At 43.5% G+C, this 17,072-nt stretch overlaps 1 protein-coding gene across 4 annotated transcripts in view; it reads right to left on the reverse strand.

Annotated features, from left to right (window-relative positions):
* The window catches only part of srgap1a (SLIT-ROBO Rho GTPase activating protein 1a), a 115,414-nt gene that overhangs the window by 19,885 nt on the left and 78,457 nt on the right, over positions 1-17,072 (reverse strand). For all 4 annotated transcript variants that reach the window (XM_079501805.1, XM_079501804.1, XM_079501806.1 and 1 more), the window contains exons 10-18: positions 16,034-16,118; positions 14,540-14,567; positions 10,944-10,977; positions 8,789-8,849; positions 6,872-6,949; positions 6,299-6,433; positions 1,918-2,023; positions 914-1,138; positions 82-161 (exon numbers count right to left, since the gene is read on the reverse strand). In XM_079501805.1, coding sequence (XP_079357931.1) covers positions 82-161; positions 914-1,138; positions 1,918-2,023; positions 6,299-6,433; positions 6,872-6,949; positions 8,789-8,849; positions 10,944-10,977; positions 14,540-14,567; positions 16,034-16,118 — 832 coding nt within the window. The remainder of the gene's footprint in view (positions 1-81; positions 162-913; positions 1,139-1,917; positions 2,024-6,298; positions 6,434-6,871; positions 6,950-8,788; positions 8,850-10,943; positions 10,978-14,539; positions 14,568-16,033; positions 16,119-17,072) is intronic.

A 17,072-nucleotide genomic window follows, 5' to 3' on the forward strand; every position in this document is an offset into this window, starting at 1 on the left:
CCAGATTAGGTATAGAAAATGCCACTGCTCAACATCCGTTCTCCTATTCAACTGCAAACTGTCTGTGTTACTGTCACTCACCGTCCTCACTGGTGTGTGTCTCGGTCCCTCCTTCATTGTCCACCTCCTCCAGTGCTCCGTGTTCGCTGTAGGGGCTCTCACTGTGGACAGACACACACACACACACACACGTCAGGGTCAAATGTCGGGCAGCGAGTCAAACGTCAGAGGTAGGTTTTGCAGTCGGAACGAGTTAATGGCTCAAGTTCTGTTCCCGTTCCAAAATGTGCTGAAAGAGTTACAAAGCATGACTTTAAGCTTGGAGTTTGAGCACTGGTACCATCTTACATTGAGCCATCTTTGAGATGACTCCATTACATCTCTAGTTTCTCTTTGACACGTGACACCCAGGTTATTCTCAGTCCTACGGAGGCAGCGTAGCTCCTGGTCACGGATAGCGTCTTCATCGCTGAAGGGGTCAAAGGTTCGTTTCCCTAACCTGCCATGTGACCAGTCAATACGTCCCTGGAGCAAGACGCAGCTCATTCACTGGAGAGGAGCGTCAAACTACATCCGAAAATATACGTACATTCAAAATATGTACGGAATTTAGGTTTTTACACTTTCAGAGATGAATTGAAATTAATTGACACAGGATTACAGGAATACACTGTAAAATCATCAGTATCCATTTAATCTATCAATATGTACAAAACCTGTAAAAGGAAAGATCACTTCAATGACAACACCACCACAGAATATCACAGAGGATAAAAACACAATAGCGCAATTAGGGGTTCAGCATCTTGCTCAAGGACACAGACTTCGACACAAACTCTGGGAGAGCCCGGGATCTAACTGCCGCTATGCCCCCTGAGCCACTACCGCCCCATAACACAGGACTGTATTTTACCAGTAATCTCCTCCAGCCATGCACTTCTCGTAGATGGGTCCGTCCAGCTCCTTGGCGTCGGGGAAGATGGTGTCTTGGTGGATGATGATGGTCTTGACGATCTCGTTGACGTGGGCCTGGCAGGACACCTGGTCCAGGCTGTCCGGCGTGGGCATGAGGGTGGGCCCGAAGCAGATGGCCAGGTTGTACGGGTCCATCATGTTCTCATCGCTGTACTGGGACAGGCTGGGACAGGGAGAACAGCACCACATTAACTTTAACTCATTTAGAGTCATTTCAGTTTTCTGAAATACCAATGTTTCTATGTCAGTGGTGCTCAATATTTCATGTCAAGGACCCCAAAAATATCTGTAATTGGCTGCTGACCCCCATCTGAAAATATGTCGTTCCAGGGACCTCCCAGAAGCAAAGTTTTGAGCTAAAAACGTTCACTCTGAAAGAATATATATTCAAAGATGTGCACTACATTTTCACGTTTTAAAAAAAATAGCAGACTTACAAGCTCGTAGCGCGGCACTTGGTGCCGCGCTATGAGCTTGTAGATCTGCTATTTTTCAATAGCTAAAGTGTAACATAATGTTAAAACACCAAAAGGGGTTCCCGCCCAGAATGGGTTAACTCAAAGTACTACCCCAATGTAGAAATACATAGTTAGTTGACCAGGGACCCCCAGAAGAGAAGTTATTCAACATTTTCCAATACTTAAGAAAATAGCAGATGTATACTGCATGTAAGCTTGCAGCGCTTGAGCTTGTATATCTGCAATTTTTGAATAGCCAACATACAGCATAGGGATAACGTGGGTTGAAATGATGCTGTATTATTTTGTTGGAGATCTACAAGCTCACAACGCTTTTCATGCAACGCCCCAGGATGAGGACACTAGTAGGGTTCAAGTGATTAAAGCATAAAACATTTAAAATAGTTGCCCATGATGTTCCAAAGATCATGATTGAAAGACAGACAGACAACTGTATCTTTATTAGTCGACATGATGTACTTACTGGTTGAGGAAGGCAAAGAGGTATCTCATGACGATAAGGACAGATCTGGGTACAGTCAGGAGGAGCTTGCGGATGTACAGAGATCTCTCATACAGGTTCTCTATTCCTGCACACAAGACAAGATGATGCAGGTTAAGAAGAGGAAATATGTTGGTTACACAGTACAGCCAACTATAGGTTGTGTGTGTGTGATCACATGGATAATTGTCATTACAAATGAGTGGGGGGGGTGGGGGGGGGGGGGTGGTGGACACATCTCGTGGTGGATGACATCCTGTTCCCTACCAAGAGAGCGAGCACACACACACACACACACACACACACACACACACACACACACACACACACACACACACACACACACACACACACACACACACACACACACACACACACACACACACACACACACACACACACACACACACACACACACACACACACACACACACACACACACACACACACACACACACACACACACACACACACGATATAAATAGATGGGCAAATTAAAGTGGAGCCTATTATGAATCCAACACAAGTCTCTTGGGGATAGCATAGATTTACAGCTCTAGTACTAGTATACAGCAGAGGTTATGCTATTTGTCAAGGAGACATGCGTGCGTGTGTGTTTAAAGCGGCAATCCGGAATTTGCTGGTGACTTTTTCATGTCAAAGACCACCAAATTGATTTTCCCGGCGGTCCCCGTCTGAAAATACTTTGTGCCAAGATGTGTCAACATTTTTCAAAAACAGCTGAAAAAAATAGTCTAAATACAGTAATTTAGCTGGACACCCCCCTGAAACGCCCTCAAGGACCCTACTTTGAGAACCACTGTGGTAGAGTATGTTAATACAATATCATTGGTCCATCTGCAGTGGTTGTAGGTGGTCTACTTACTCTTCAATTGAGACGTTTGGACCCTGGTGTCAGGACACCAATCTCAAGGATTGTTACTTTAACGTGCGTGTCCATGGTGGGTTACATTAATCAAGTACTGTAGATCATATATGGGTCTTCAACATGAACTACTTGAACCATAGCATACGTATTCCTGGGAGAACATTAGGCGAAAATAGGCTAGCAGATCGACAAGCACAATGCATGTGAACTTGTAGATCGGCTATTTTAAGTGGAGGCATTGTGTAGAAGGGGGAAAAAAGAGCAGACCAAGCAGGCAAGCGCAGGCAAGCACAGAGCCAAAGATCAAGTTTACTAAGTATTGAGGGTTTAAAAGGTCAAATGTCTGAAAAGGTCTCTCTCTAAGCTAAGGGGTCTTTGGCCTGAAAAACGTTGAAGACCCCTGCTGTAGATGACATGCCACAAGATGGCGCTATAATAACTAACAGATGGACAGAAGATGACCGTCACCTCAGCGTGGCGTGGGTGGTTATTCCTGTGTCACCTCAGAGGAAGAGGGGGACCACCTGACAACAAGGACCCCAAGCCCTCCAAAACCAAAACAATGTCCTTTTGAAAACGCCTACTTTCATTTCTCTGTAAGAAGTAAACTCGGAATATCAAGCCTGATTTATACGCCACACGGCGGCGTTGTGCTTCGGTGCGAGACACTGTCGTTAAATCGAGCTGTCCTGCATGTGTGGTTAATCACAACAATCACACCAAACATAATACAATCTATGCTTTTGTTTTCATTTCAAACTGAGCGCCATCAGCGTGCTTGAGACAACAGCTAACGGTACAGCTTTCCAAATTACACCCAGTGATTTTTATTCTTCTTTCCTCTCCCCTTTCTGGTGCCATTTCATTTAGATGAGCTCCGGTTGCACTGCCTGGCCAAAAATAGCACTGTCACCCTCAAACCAGCTCCTTCCGACTGCCATTTGGGCTTTTGGGAATACTTTGTGATGTATTTCAGCTTACGTGAAGAACCTAACTAGGTTTTTGCACAGCTCCCGAGCTGCTATTTAAAGACCAACCCCAATGCAAGCACATACCTTACACATACTACACACACATACCGCACGCACGCACACACGCACGCACGCACGCACGCACGCACGCACGCACGCACGCACGCACGCACGCACGCACGCACGCACACACGATACTATATATTTTTAAAAAATCAACATTTATTTTGCCATTTTTAACCCTAAAACACGACTTAAATTTAGTTGGAATTAGCCGATCTACAAGCTTGCCTAATGTCGCAGCCTGCCCAGTGAGCTAGATCGGCTATTTTGGTTGCGGAATTAATAAATGAATGAATCCATTTCTAACTGTAAGCATAACTGAAAATGGGAATTAACCATAAGAGAACCCCCCCCCCCCCCCCCCCCAACAGAAAAGCAGGAATCTGCGACTGTACGTTGGACGTAAGCCAAAAAGCAGCTCTGGCAAAAACACAGTCAACTGATACCAGTCTAATTCTGTTGGGCTCATTTGCAGGCACTTTTAATAAGGTGGAACAGATACTTCAGCTGACCCCAACTTGTGCAATGTGAAATAAGCACAGTGTTGTTGAAATCTTTTAATATGCTGGGTGATCAGCCCATGCTACAACCACTGGTATGTTGGGCCAGTGGAATGTAAACAGGGAATCCCCATCACTCACACTGTGTGTGCACTGCCAGGGCAGGATACACTTCATTTGTAAACCTGCAAGGGAGTACAAGCCAGGGGTTCTCAACCCGTGGGTCGCGACCCCTCGGGGGGTCGCCAAATTATTTTAGGGGGTCCCCAAATTATTTTAAAAAACAAAAACAAAAAAAAGATTTTTTTTTTAATTTTATTTTCACGATTTTTCAAAAATAGCAGACCTACAAGCTCGTAGCGCGCCACTCGGTGGGGCGCTATGAGCTTGTAGATCTGCTTTTTCAATAGCTAAATTATAACAATGCTTAAAACACCAAAAGGGGTTCCCGCCCAAAATGGTTTAAGGTTATTGTAGCAGTCAATTTATATTGGCTTGCTTGCTTGTACTACAAGCAAGCAAGCTAGTACACAACCAAGTAAGCGCACACACATGCACGCATACACACGCTCCCACAGACAATTTGTGGATATTCATATTGCATTGACATTAATTCCATATCCCAAGAGGTCCTTGAGGGGGTTACAGGGGGTCCTCAGCAGAAATGAGGAACAGCCCCAGTACATTTTTTCGGCTACTCGAAAATAGCAGATCTACAAGCTCACATGTGAACTTCAACTTGCAGATCTGCTATTATATAAAACAACGTTGACACACACACGCACGCACGCACGCACGCACGCACGCACGCACGCCAAACTCTGCAGAGGCATTAAGCCACACTCTACTCATGTGAGTCACTTGCTCTCCTGTTAATGTTTATTGTTTACCAGAGCCTGCAACCCCCCCCCCCAACATGACATCTCATAAGATCAGACAAAAGGCGCTCCCACAGAGAGGGAACAAAGAGTGGACTGAAGCACGTCGAGGCCGGCCGCCTTACAGTAGGAGAGGACAATGTGTCCGTCTATGTGCACGTGACGTTTCACCAAAACGCAGATGTATGGCGAGATGGGACTGTCCGAGTCCCGACAGTGTTGAGTCACCCGAAGCATTCCGGCGCAGAACGCCACTGCCGCATGCATGCAAGGTCAGCTTTGTGTCGATTACAATGGATAATGAGCCCGCTCTGCCACCGAACCCAATACCACACAAAGGTACATTCACCCACAGACAGCCGTTAAACACAGACACACAGTGTTGGTGCATTAAACAACACCGCTGGATAACTGGAAGGTCTGTGGGGTTTTTTCTTTGCTGTCGAAACAGTCAAAAGTACATATTATCGTCACTTGCATCTCCATATCTGAACGTTTTGTCTTTGCGCAAATGAATGCTTCATCATACTACAGTCGGTGTCACACAAAAGTGACCAAAATAAATAAAACGTTGAACCAATGAAAAGTATTAACAAGACCTTGTTAATAACACCTACGTTGGATCCATTGGAACAAAGGTTATTTTTTCCATTTCCTGAAAAGCAACTGTTTTGGAGATACAAGGTTTGTGAATGAATGCCGCATAGGGACACTCTACTTCATCAGTAGGACATCAACGCCACACGGCTCATAAAGTGACCGCATTCTGAAATGTGAGTCACGATGAACATGCTCCCAGTTTAGATTCAGTCAAAGAAGCATTTCCTGGACCGAGACGATGTCTCAAGTTACACTCACATGCATCAACATCCAGGAATACTGTATGCTATAACAACAAGGAATCAGTCACTTAATCCTTATGTTTACTCGTTCCACAACATATACAATGGAATTAAAACAATTACATTACATCTGTACATTTATTATTATTATTATTATCTTCAAGATAACCTAAGCCTAGTGTGGGTGTGGGCTGTGCGTTTTGTCTTGTTTTCATCTTACTGATGGAGGACAGCAGGTCGTTGAAGCGCTCTTTGGGGAAGAGGGGGTTCTCCAGGCCACGGAAGTAGAGCTTGAGGACGCCGGCCACCGAATTGATGTCGTGGTTGTTCTCATCGTCTGTCAGAGGGTCGTTACCTAGGGCACAGGTGGGTTAAACAGAGGGTCGTTACCTAGGGCACAGGTGGGTTAAACAGAGGGTCGTTACCTAGGGCACAGGTGGGTTAAACAGAGGGTCGTTACATAGGGCACAGGTGGGTTAAACAGAGGGTCGTTACCTAGGGCACAGGTGGGTTAAACAGAGGGTCGTTACCTAGGGCACAGGTGGGTTAAACAGAGGGTCGTTACCTAGGGCACAGGTGGGTTAAACAGAGGGTCGTTACCTAGGGCACAGGTGGGTTAAACAGAGGGTCGTTACCTAGGGCACAGGTGGGTTAAACAGAGGGTCGTTACCTAGGGCACAGGTGGGTTCAACGGTCAGCTGGGTCTCCAGAAAACATAGGACTTAACCACATTACTAGACAAATTGGTGCGTTGATTTGGGCGGTGGACTGGGATCACAGAGCATTAAATTACCTCTCTCAAAAGAGTTTTTGATGTCATTGACTTCCAGATGCGAGCCCGACACTCTGAATATTCCTTGATGTTGGAGACCTGACAGTAGAGATGGAAGAAAAGGAGAGACAGAGAGAAATGGAGATGAGAAGAAGAACAACCAAGATTTCATTATAATAATGAATAATGTGATAGATATGATCCGGAATTTTGGATTATTGTTAATCTGGTCATATACAGTAACTCGTAATAGTGTTGTCTTATCCTGGTTTAAATCACAAACGTATACATTAACAAATGTCAAAATTACAAAGATGTATTATGAAATGTATTATTATTATGGCCACTTTATTATCACAATTTCAAGGTATTTGGTCAAATCAACATATTGATATTTGAATTTTGTGCACTTCAGGACCACTCAGTCAGACCACAACAGTCACTCCAGTCCGCTAAGACCCTTCACTTTTCTAATGAAGGATAATTAATGACTGAGGCCCCCTGCAATCAAGCGTTTACAAAAAGAAAAAAGTCTTCCAACTGGGATTAGCATTTAATAAGGGGAGAGGTCAAGGGTTAGGCACAAGCATAATTAGTTGCCAGCGTTTTTCTCTCTGGACATGGCGGCACGACTGCCTGGTGTCACGGCTACGGGTTGGCAGTACCATGCCATGTCATTACCGTCACGCCTCCAGCTCGTTAAGTTGACATGTTGTGTGTGGGAAGTCGTTATTAATGGAGTTCACACTCATATTCTAACTCTGCATGGTGTCATATACATCTATAGGCCCTAGTTTGTGGGGTATCCGGAGAACTCGCCAGTTTACCAACTCGCCGCAGCGAACATTCTTCAATGTCTTCATCGTTATGCTAACATGCTGTCTTCATCAGTGTAGTATGTCAACCCCACAGATGTTATAGTTCATTTACAAAGTGATCAAATGATTTTGTGCAATTAAATGGTCAACTAGATAATGATATAAAGTTGAGAATACCAATGATAATAGGTCTACCATTTCAGGATATTGTTTACTAATGAATTACATTGTTTCGGTACTTTGGTGTTTAAACTTTAGCATTCCTACCTCATCTAGTGTAATCTCTAAACAACTATACTCTATCTCTCTCTCTCAATTCAATGCAATTTAAATGAAGGTGAACTTGGTGAAGTTAAACAAAAATGCAGCGGCAAATCGGAAAACTGGCGAGTTCTCCGATATCCGTTTGTGGAATACCCTACAACTTGAACTCTTGGTGTTTTGAGAATAGATTTTTTAACATCGAATTGAATTAAACATTTTCTGTCCATATCTCATTTATTAAATATTTATTGTATTATTTTATTGTATATTTCACTTTTACTATACTCTTTGTTTTGCTCTTTTAGATTACACTTAAACTGTACTGTGTAGTTGTGTTTCTATTTGCCAACTTTGTGTTTATTGGCTATTTTTTATCTGAAGCACTTTGGGCTGCATGGTCATCATATCTAAATCAAAAAGAGGTGAGTCTTCAGATTAGGGCAGAACATTGGGAGGGAGTCTGCAGTTCCATGTACAAAAGTTGTGTTTCCAAGATGCTGGGATGAAAAACCTGGACTACCAATGTCAACACCATGGAATCTCGCATAGCATTTTCCCATGACCGTGATTGAAATGCAACACACAAACATGTACACGCCCAGACAATTAACACTTAGAAATCATTGCATGGAATGTCACACACTCTGCCCAAACGAGGACGCGACCGGAAATTGAGCTGGCTTGTAATTGCTCTACGAGTACTTCTGAGAGTTCAGAGCATTGGAACGTGCTGTTAAAACTCAATCTGTCAGCAGGAACAGCCGAAAGACAAGCCACAGAATTGCAGCTGTGGAACAGAAAGTACAGAAATATAATAAGGCACGATGAAATAACAGTGGAACATCAAAACACTCACCATACAAGTTGATGAAACGAATACAACTCTCAACCACACGGGGGATTGCTTGTCCAGAGTCCTTATTTAGGTGAAAATAATAAATAAAAGATATCAAAATGTGAAATCATGGGTAATTTTCGCTTTTCTTAATTGCATGCATTAGAGTTGGTCTATGTGATGTGACTAGTACATTTACATACGTACTGTACACTGGGAAAGTGAGGGTAAAAAGGTCAGAGAGAGGGTTAGTACAGCAGTGGCTTCCAAACGTTTTGTGCCCGAGGTACACCTGTGGCCAAACTCTCTATATGTCTGTATTCATAGCGAAAATAGCTTATCTTCAAGCTCACAACACGTCTTGTGAACTTGTAAATCGGAAATCTTCGCCAGTTTAAAATTGCTATTAATATTTTTTTTAAATGAATTCATGAATGCCCGAAATAGAGATGTCAGGTTGAAGGTAGTTAGAATTATTTTCTTGCGTAAAGGATTTGTGTGTATTGGGAAAGGAGTTTGCAGACTTGTCTCATGGCGCACCAATGTGACTGGAGTGAACACACCGTTTGGGAACCAGTGCACTACAGTTTATTGCCGTCAGGTGGAAACCTTGTGTTCTGTATGTTACTTATTGTTTTATGGAGAAAAAAACAACAACATATTATTTAGTCAGACTCACAGTTGTTCTTAATACTTCTCATTGGTTCAGTATTAATAAAACCAACGGACACTAAAAACTAAACAAAATAGAAAGAAAATTGACGATTTAGCTTGTAGATCGGCTATTTTTGCTACTTGCCGGGTATTCATTTGCACGCACGCACGCACGCACACACACACACACACAAAGAAAAAAAACATAAAAAGTTGAAATATTGGAGATACAAGGTTTCTGCCCGACAGCAACGTTACTGCGCTTTTCCACAGACAGACTGAAGTGACTTTACCAGCTGCTTGATCTCCCACAATGCTTCAGTGGCACGTCTCCAAATCTACAGAAATGATTCGCTGGCTGCACTAACAATCTCACCTCGAGCCTGATATCCGACAATACTATATGTCAGGGCCGAGGCACTACTAAAAATGGTGTCGCTATCGCTTTGTGTCACATAGAAAGCACACTAAAGCCCAAACCACACCGATAGGGACTCCTTGGGACAAAACCGTTTTAAGGTCAACCACACAAATGCAACTCATTGCAACTCAATGAGTTGCATTGGTGCAGTGGTTTACCTTAAAAACCATCTCATCCCGACCCGACCCTTTGGTGTGGTTTGGGTTTAAGCAACGAGAACTCGAGTAAAAGTACACTCGATATGGAGAATGTGGAGGAGATGAGACGATGTTGTCGATTTAACACATTGCTCTCTTGCACAAAAACCCCCAAAATGCAATCCAACCTTCAAGTTTAGCTTCTACTGGTACCTCTAGATGCTTAAGGTGCTTTTAATGATACAGTGGATCAATTTTCAGCCCTCAGGGGGAACACTAATGGCTAAAGACAGCAGCCCATGTCAACACTGACAGTGTTCCAATAGGCTATAGCCATGATGGGTTAGTGTGCAGCCGCCGTGTTATGTAACACGATCATGCTGGGGATACGTGAGACCGGGGCGAGACAGTGAGCAATCAGTCAAATTCAATACCAATTGAGCATGCTGGAAGCGTTTCAACCCGAGTGGTAGGAATTTGAAGAATTCTCACGACATGATACACACTGATAGGTCTCACTAATCACGTACGTTTTGGTGACTGACCTTTAGAATTTAAGGTTTTTCTTTGAACCCATGAAGCTTAGCATAGCTATTCTGGGGGTGGCGAAGATTCGACAGAAATAGAAGATTTACAAGCTCAAACATTACATCTGCTATTTCAGCTTGTAGATCTGCTAGTTCTGATATGTATTTTCGGAAAAGCTAGCTTATTAGGTTTAAAAGCAAAACCATTTGGGGGGCCTGACTAAGTACAGTATATAGGCTTTTAAAGCAGCTTGTCGTTAAGAGCTGTTCAGTCTGTCTGGGTCCAGTTGGTTGAGTAGCAGAGATAAACATGGTTGCACGTGTGGCATTACAAACAGGACGTTTGTCTGGTTGTTTAACAGGCAGGTTCAGAAGGATAAGCAGAGGCAAGCTTTGGAGTGTTAGCCCGTCCTATAAGAAAACCCCAGAGTCTCTACCTGATGTCGCGCATGTGAGTTCCGTCGTCCCCGGCTACAGAAAAGTGTTGCAGGAGCGAGACAGAGAGAGACAGAGACAGAGAGAAAGAGAGAGACAGAGAGAGGGAAGCAAGAACCAGATTAGGACGGCAACAGTTTACTAAAGATGCACCCTTCACCCGCTCTGAGCTGGCAATACAAAGGGAGACAGTTGGGGACCAAAGGGCAAAAGACAGGGTCACCAGTAGGAGGCAGTAAGGAGGCTGGAAGAGAGGGGTAAGCCGACAGCCAATCACTGAATGTCATTGATCCTCGCTGCTGTAACACTGAACATATAGGACGGAAGAACGGGTGAAGAGACGGAGGGAGGGGAGAGGAAGACAGTGAAGAGAGATTAGAGAGAGAAAGGAAGAGAGCGAGAGTGATAGAGCGGAGAGGGAGAGAGACGGAGACAGGGAGAGAGAGAGGGAGAGAGAGAGAGGGAGAGAGAGAGAGAGAGAGAGAGGGAGAGAGAGAGAGCCAAGAAGCTCATTGATGTCTTGTCAGCTGAAGGAGACAAACATTCATCCCTCCCTCCCTCCATCTCTCTCTCTCTCCTCTGTTCTGTCACTTAGGACTTTGCTTCTCAACCTTTTTGGGGGATCGCTAGCATATATTCGCTGTCGGCGAAAAACTCAAATGTTCAAAACTTTTGCTACTTGTGTGTGACACAGTAGTATAACGAGCTAGACTGCTAGAGCATTAATTCACAGGAAAAACATCAAAACGTACAATATGGAAATAAGAGGTTTCTGCCCGGGAGCAACGAATTTTGGAATAATCCTCAAAGGACCACCCCCGCCTCCCCACAGGAAGTTAACACAGTATTTGTTTTGTTTTTGGTAGTAGTAGTAGTAGTAGTATTTAACATTAATGACCTTAAAGCCAAATTTATAACCTACTAAGTGTCACACACCAAACTCAGACATATTTTCGTTTTGTTTTGTTCCATAGGCCTCAGGATGACGAGATGACAGACGTTTCAGCAATCCAACCTTCATCAGTGTCTGATGAAGGCTGCATATCCTGTCATCTTACCATGGCATGCAGTGCTGAACGTTTTTGAGATGTTCATGGGGCTAAAAGGTTGAGAACCACTGTCTTAGAACAACTCTCCACCATGAAGTTCTGTCCCCACACGAGTCCTTAACCTGGAGGGAAGGGAGGCAAGGTCAGACTGTCTCATGGGGTCCGGTTCCCCAAAAACATCTTAGCACAAAGGTCCCCCCCCCCCCTCCCTGTCCGCCTAGCCCCATTAATGTGATGTATATAATAGGGCAATAACAGATTTCTATCCATTACTTTTCCGATTAATCAAACAATCGAGAAGGGCGATTAGTTTGATTAACTGTTGCACCCCTAGTATACACTAATACACTAATGTAACAAGTAGTGCTAAGATGCTTTGAGGGAACCCACCAAAATGCCTGGAAAGCAAGCACAAGACAAAGAATGGATAACCATGGCGCGGCCGGTGACACCAGTAGAGACCAGTCTGGCTGTCATATCAGTACCTGGACGAAAGCCTCCAGGTTGCCATTAAATAACCTAACGTGAAACACAGAGCGGGGCCTAGCCCGCCGGGTGCCAGAGTGGGATTTGAGCTGCCAGGGAGGTGGTCTAGATTAGAACATAGACAACCACTTCAGTTTCAAACAAAGCACTTATCTTAAAAGCAGTTTGACAAAGTATTTGAGAACATTTAAAACACATTTGATAGATAAAATGTTTCGTTGCTGTCCGGAAGAAACCACCTAACTCTGTTTTTGATTTTATTTTTTTCATAAATCAATGCTATTGAACACCCTTAGTTGGTTAAAAAAATATTGAACCAATGAAAAGTATTAAAAAGCGCTTCTACAAAAGCTTCCCAACTCCACTTGAGCAGATGTTATTTCATTTCCTGAAAAATGAACATTTTGGAGTTAGGCGGATTCTTCCAGACAGCAGAGATATTTTAAACTTGAATGTGAAATGAGCATTTCACTTTAACTATAAACAAGCAAACAAGTAAGCACGTCAACACCTCAAGTAATGGTCAATATATCACTATATCAGCCAAACTGATACTGTGCATGCATCGGTCAGACTCTACTAAAAACAGTTTTATACAACTCCACCTGCAGCAGGTGGAGTTAGATTAAAAAAAAACAGAACACCACAAAAAGTTAAAATAGGGCAAGCATAGGAGTCAACAAGCCATCTGCTCTAATTTGCTCCCGTTTGCAACTATAAGCATTTTTTTCCGCTGAAGCCGCCCTCTAAACCTGAAAATGACACAAGATGTGATTTGCATGCAAAACATGGCTTCAAGGCTCCTCTCCAGTCCTCTGCCAAGTTTTTAAGGTGAAACTCTCTCGCTCTCTCCCTCGTCCTCTCTGTGTTCTTGGACATGGCGGCTGTCCACTCCTGGGACAGCGAGGAGGACAGTAACTAAAGCCACACCGTGCCAGGCCACACCTGTTGCTGTAGGGGGGTGGAAACCTCATACCTACTAGTCTGTAGCTGATCTACAAGCTCAGCGCACTACTAAAAAAAATCACACCCGTGTGAACTGAGTGGTGTAAGGTCTTATATAGCCTGTCTGACGTAATGACATCATGTCTGAAATCACACCCGGGTGAACAGGGTGAACATAGCAACCATGCTCATTTTTTCTGCACAGACTAACAAAGCCAGTTGTAGGAGTGGTTTACAACTTTACACCACTCAAAAATCATGTCTGACGTAATGAAATCACACCCGGGTGAACAGGGTGAACATAGCAACCATGCTCATTTTTTCTGCACTAACAAAGCCAGTTGTAGGAGTGGTTTACACCACTCAAAAAAACAAACAAAGTAAGAGGTTTCTGCCCGACAGCAACACTATGGTGATTCACAACAGAGAGGCCAGTACTTCTGCTCTATGAACCTAATTGAATCCTAGCGTCTCTATTCTGGGGTGAGCATTCGGTGTAGAGGGAAACAAGAGCGGACAAAGTAAAGAGCCAGCTCAGGTCAGTTTTACTGAGTAAAGTGGGTGTTAAGTTGTTGAAACAACTTCTGGGTCGTTTTTAAATCTACTCTGACTTGTGTGCGCACCCCAGACTTGTAGATGGGCGAAAAGATAAAGGTGAAGCAGGAAATACTAGAGGATGTAGTATAGATCCCTTGGGGACTACAGCCAAGTATACATGCTTTAAGTGGTTAAATCTGCTCTATAATCAGGCAACAGATTCCTCTGTTTTCAACACGTTATTCATCTGAAAATGTAAGTACTGTAAGTAAGTAGCCTTGCCGAGCCATGGGGCCCATAGGGCAGGAGCCTATCTCCTGTTTCTGTAGCGTGAGGCAGCTTGATGTACAAGTACACCCCCTGGACATGACGCTAGTATATCGCAGGGACTTACCCCCAATCCAACCCTTGATGCCGAGTGTCAAGCAGGGAGGCACTAGGTCCCATTTTTAGAGTCTTTGGTATGACCTGGCCGGGGATTGAACCCCGACCTCCCAGTCTCAGGGCGGACACTCTAACCACAAGGCCACTGAGCTGGAAAATGTACTGTATGCATAATGTGCATGAGTGGAGTAATTTACCTTGTAGTCATGTAGTCAGCTCTGTGACCTGTGGATGAAAGTGCACACACACACACACACACACACACAAATATTCAGCTTACACATACTGAAGAGTAAACCGTACATGACAGCTATATAGATATTTTAGACATGTAATCAACACTTGTACACAGTAATACTTTTCACACAGATATACTCTTTCTTCAGTGCAAGAACACATACAACAGAGTTACAAGTTAGGACAAGAACACAAGGTAATTACAGTATTAAATGACGGAAGTAGGCTTGTATTTGTGGCCTCTATCATCACACTGGACATGACATGGCCTGTCAGTCTGTTTCAATCTTTTCTTTGAAGATAATTTAACTGGCTTGACTGTCGGTTAAGTCAAGAACTTAACCGACTGTCAAGGGCGCGCGCACACACACACACACACACACACACACACACACACACACACACACACACACACACACACACACACACACACACACACACACACACACACACACACACACACACACACACACACACACACACACACACACACACACACACACACACACACACACACAAAATAACCCCTGCACTGTTCAGTTCTTTAGCGTAAAGGTCAGTTGCCTATTAAAGCAGAGATCAACAAGCCTGTAAGCTTCTAGCTGGAGGCTGGAGCACAATGACTTTGATAGATACTTCATGTTTACAGTAGATTAGCTAGTTTGCCTTAAGGAGATCCCACCGCAGTAGAACAAGGAGAGACCGCCACAATACTGTATGTCACACAGCCTGCTAATGCTCCAAAGGCCATTAAGTTAGCCGCAAATCAATCACTAAGAGGGACTAATACGACTCCACAATCCCCTCCCCAGCTCGTGACTTTCCTGGTTTAAAAGCCCAGATTACTATCTAGGAACTTTGGTCTGGTGGAGAGAGAGTAGAATGTCAATTATGCTAATCGTATCACAGATATAGCTAAATCATCTTAGCATTCTTTTTTCCAGAGATCAGTGTGCTTCTTATGTAATTTGTGTTCCCGAGGTTTAGTGAGACATTAAGGGGGATAATATTGGCCATATGAGCTAGCATTAACGACAGAGTAGTCAAACAAAGGCGGTTAATGCAGCTAACTAAGCTAATTGCTCCTCTCGTATGGCTGGCTAAAGGCCAATACTGCCTCCTTCCTAAGTCGGGAAATGTTCCGGTTTTGGACAGGCTTTTCTAACAATAGTTCAGAGAGTCAGGACATCAGGTGTTGCATGGGTTCAGAGAAAAGATTCTGAGACCGCCTTTCTGAAGCTCGGAATGACGTCAATTAGTAACTTATATAGCCTATATATATATATATATATATATAGACATCTTTATGTATACCAGTCCTGTATAGTTAGTATTGATTTATTTGCATGTTCCTGTCCTTTCCACTTGACACCCCAAGCATCCACCAAAAGTGTAAATGAAGCTAAATTTTTTGGAGAAATAATAAAAGGTGGAGGTAAAGACTGTGACTGTACCTTCGCCCAATGTCCTTTTCAGCAAGTCGTGTTTGGCCTGCAGTTTGGAGATGAGATTACTGCCCTCCAGAAACTCCCGGAATTTCTGTGGAGAATTCACAGTAATTACATCAAGTCCACAACCCCCGAGAACCCCACGCTCACCCCGTAAGACACCAATCTGTGATGAGACAGCCGAGTGTATATTTCACACACACACACACACACACACACACGCACGCACGCACGCACGCACGCACGCACGCACGCACACAAAGAGTTTTTAAGTCTTTATCAGACCATGTCCATCTCTAGTCTGGGATAAAACAGAGAAGAGGCTGTATTGCTGTAACAAACTAGAGAGGAGAGACATCTTGGCTGTGCTTTGCGGCTATGAGCTAATACTTTCAAAGGAGTTGCTTCATGCGGAAAAACACAGCATTTAAAGTCAAACAAAATGTTTTCAATATTTCTTTTCCCACAAAAGTACAACACTAATGCAGAGAAGTACATCCTTTAAAATAGTCTTCTACAACTCATCTTCCCGTTGAAAAAAGCCCATCTACAAGTTTACAGCATGTAGATCTGCTATTCTCGCAGAATGGTCGCCCCCAGAATAGAGACACAACGGTTCAAAATAAAGTTTAAGCAATTCAATGAAAAGTATTAACAAGAGCTTCTGACTAAATAAAAACTACATTGTCCCCCCCATTTCCTGAAAAGTAACTGCTTTGGACATATACAAGGTTTCCATCCGACAGTGATGACATACATACAAATATGTAAACTTGGACACTGGCTGAAATATTGGAAATGTGGAAGAAGTCATGGTTACCAAGAAGTATGGCTGGGCAATCAACTATATAAATAAATATAATGAAACTATTTAAACCTAATAACCGAATAATCAAATCGACACAAACAAAATTGGATTAAACACATAAAGAAATCGTGAAAATGTGTGCAAAGATTTGAATATTATATTCTTTCCCAGTGAACGTTTTTAACTCTTCTGGGGGGTGCCTGGAACAACATATTTTGACATTGAGGTCGGCGGCCA

Source organism: Electrona antarctica (assembly GCF_951216825.1).
Source record: "Electrona antarctica genome assembly, chromosome: 5".
NCBI lineage: Eukaryota > Metazoa > Chordata > Actinopteri > Myctophiformes > Myctophidae > Electrona > Electrona antarctica.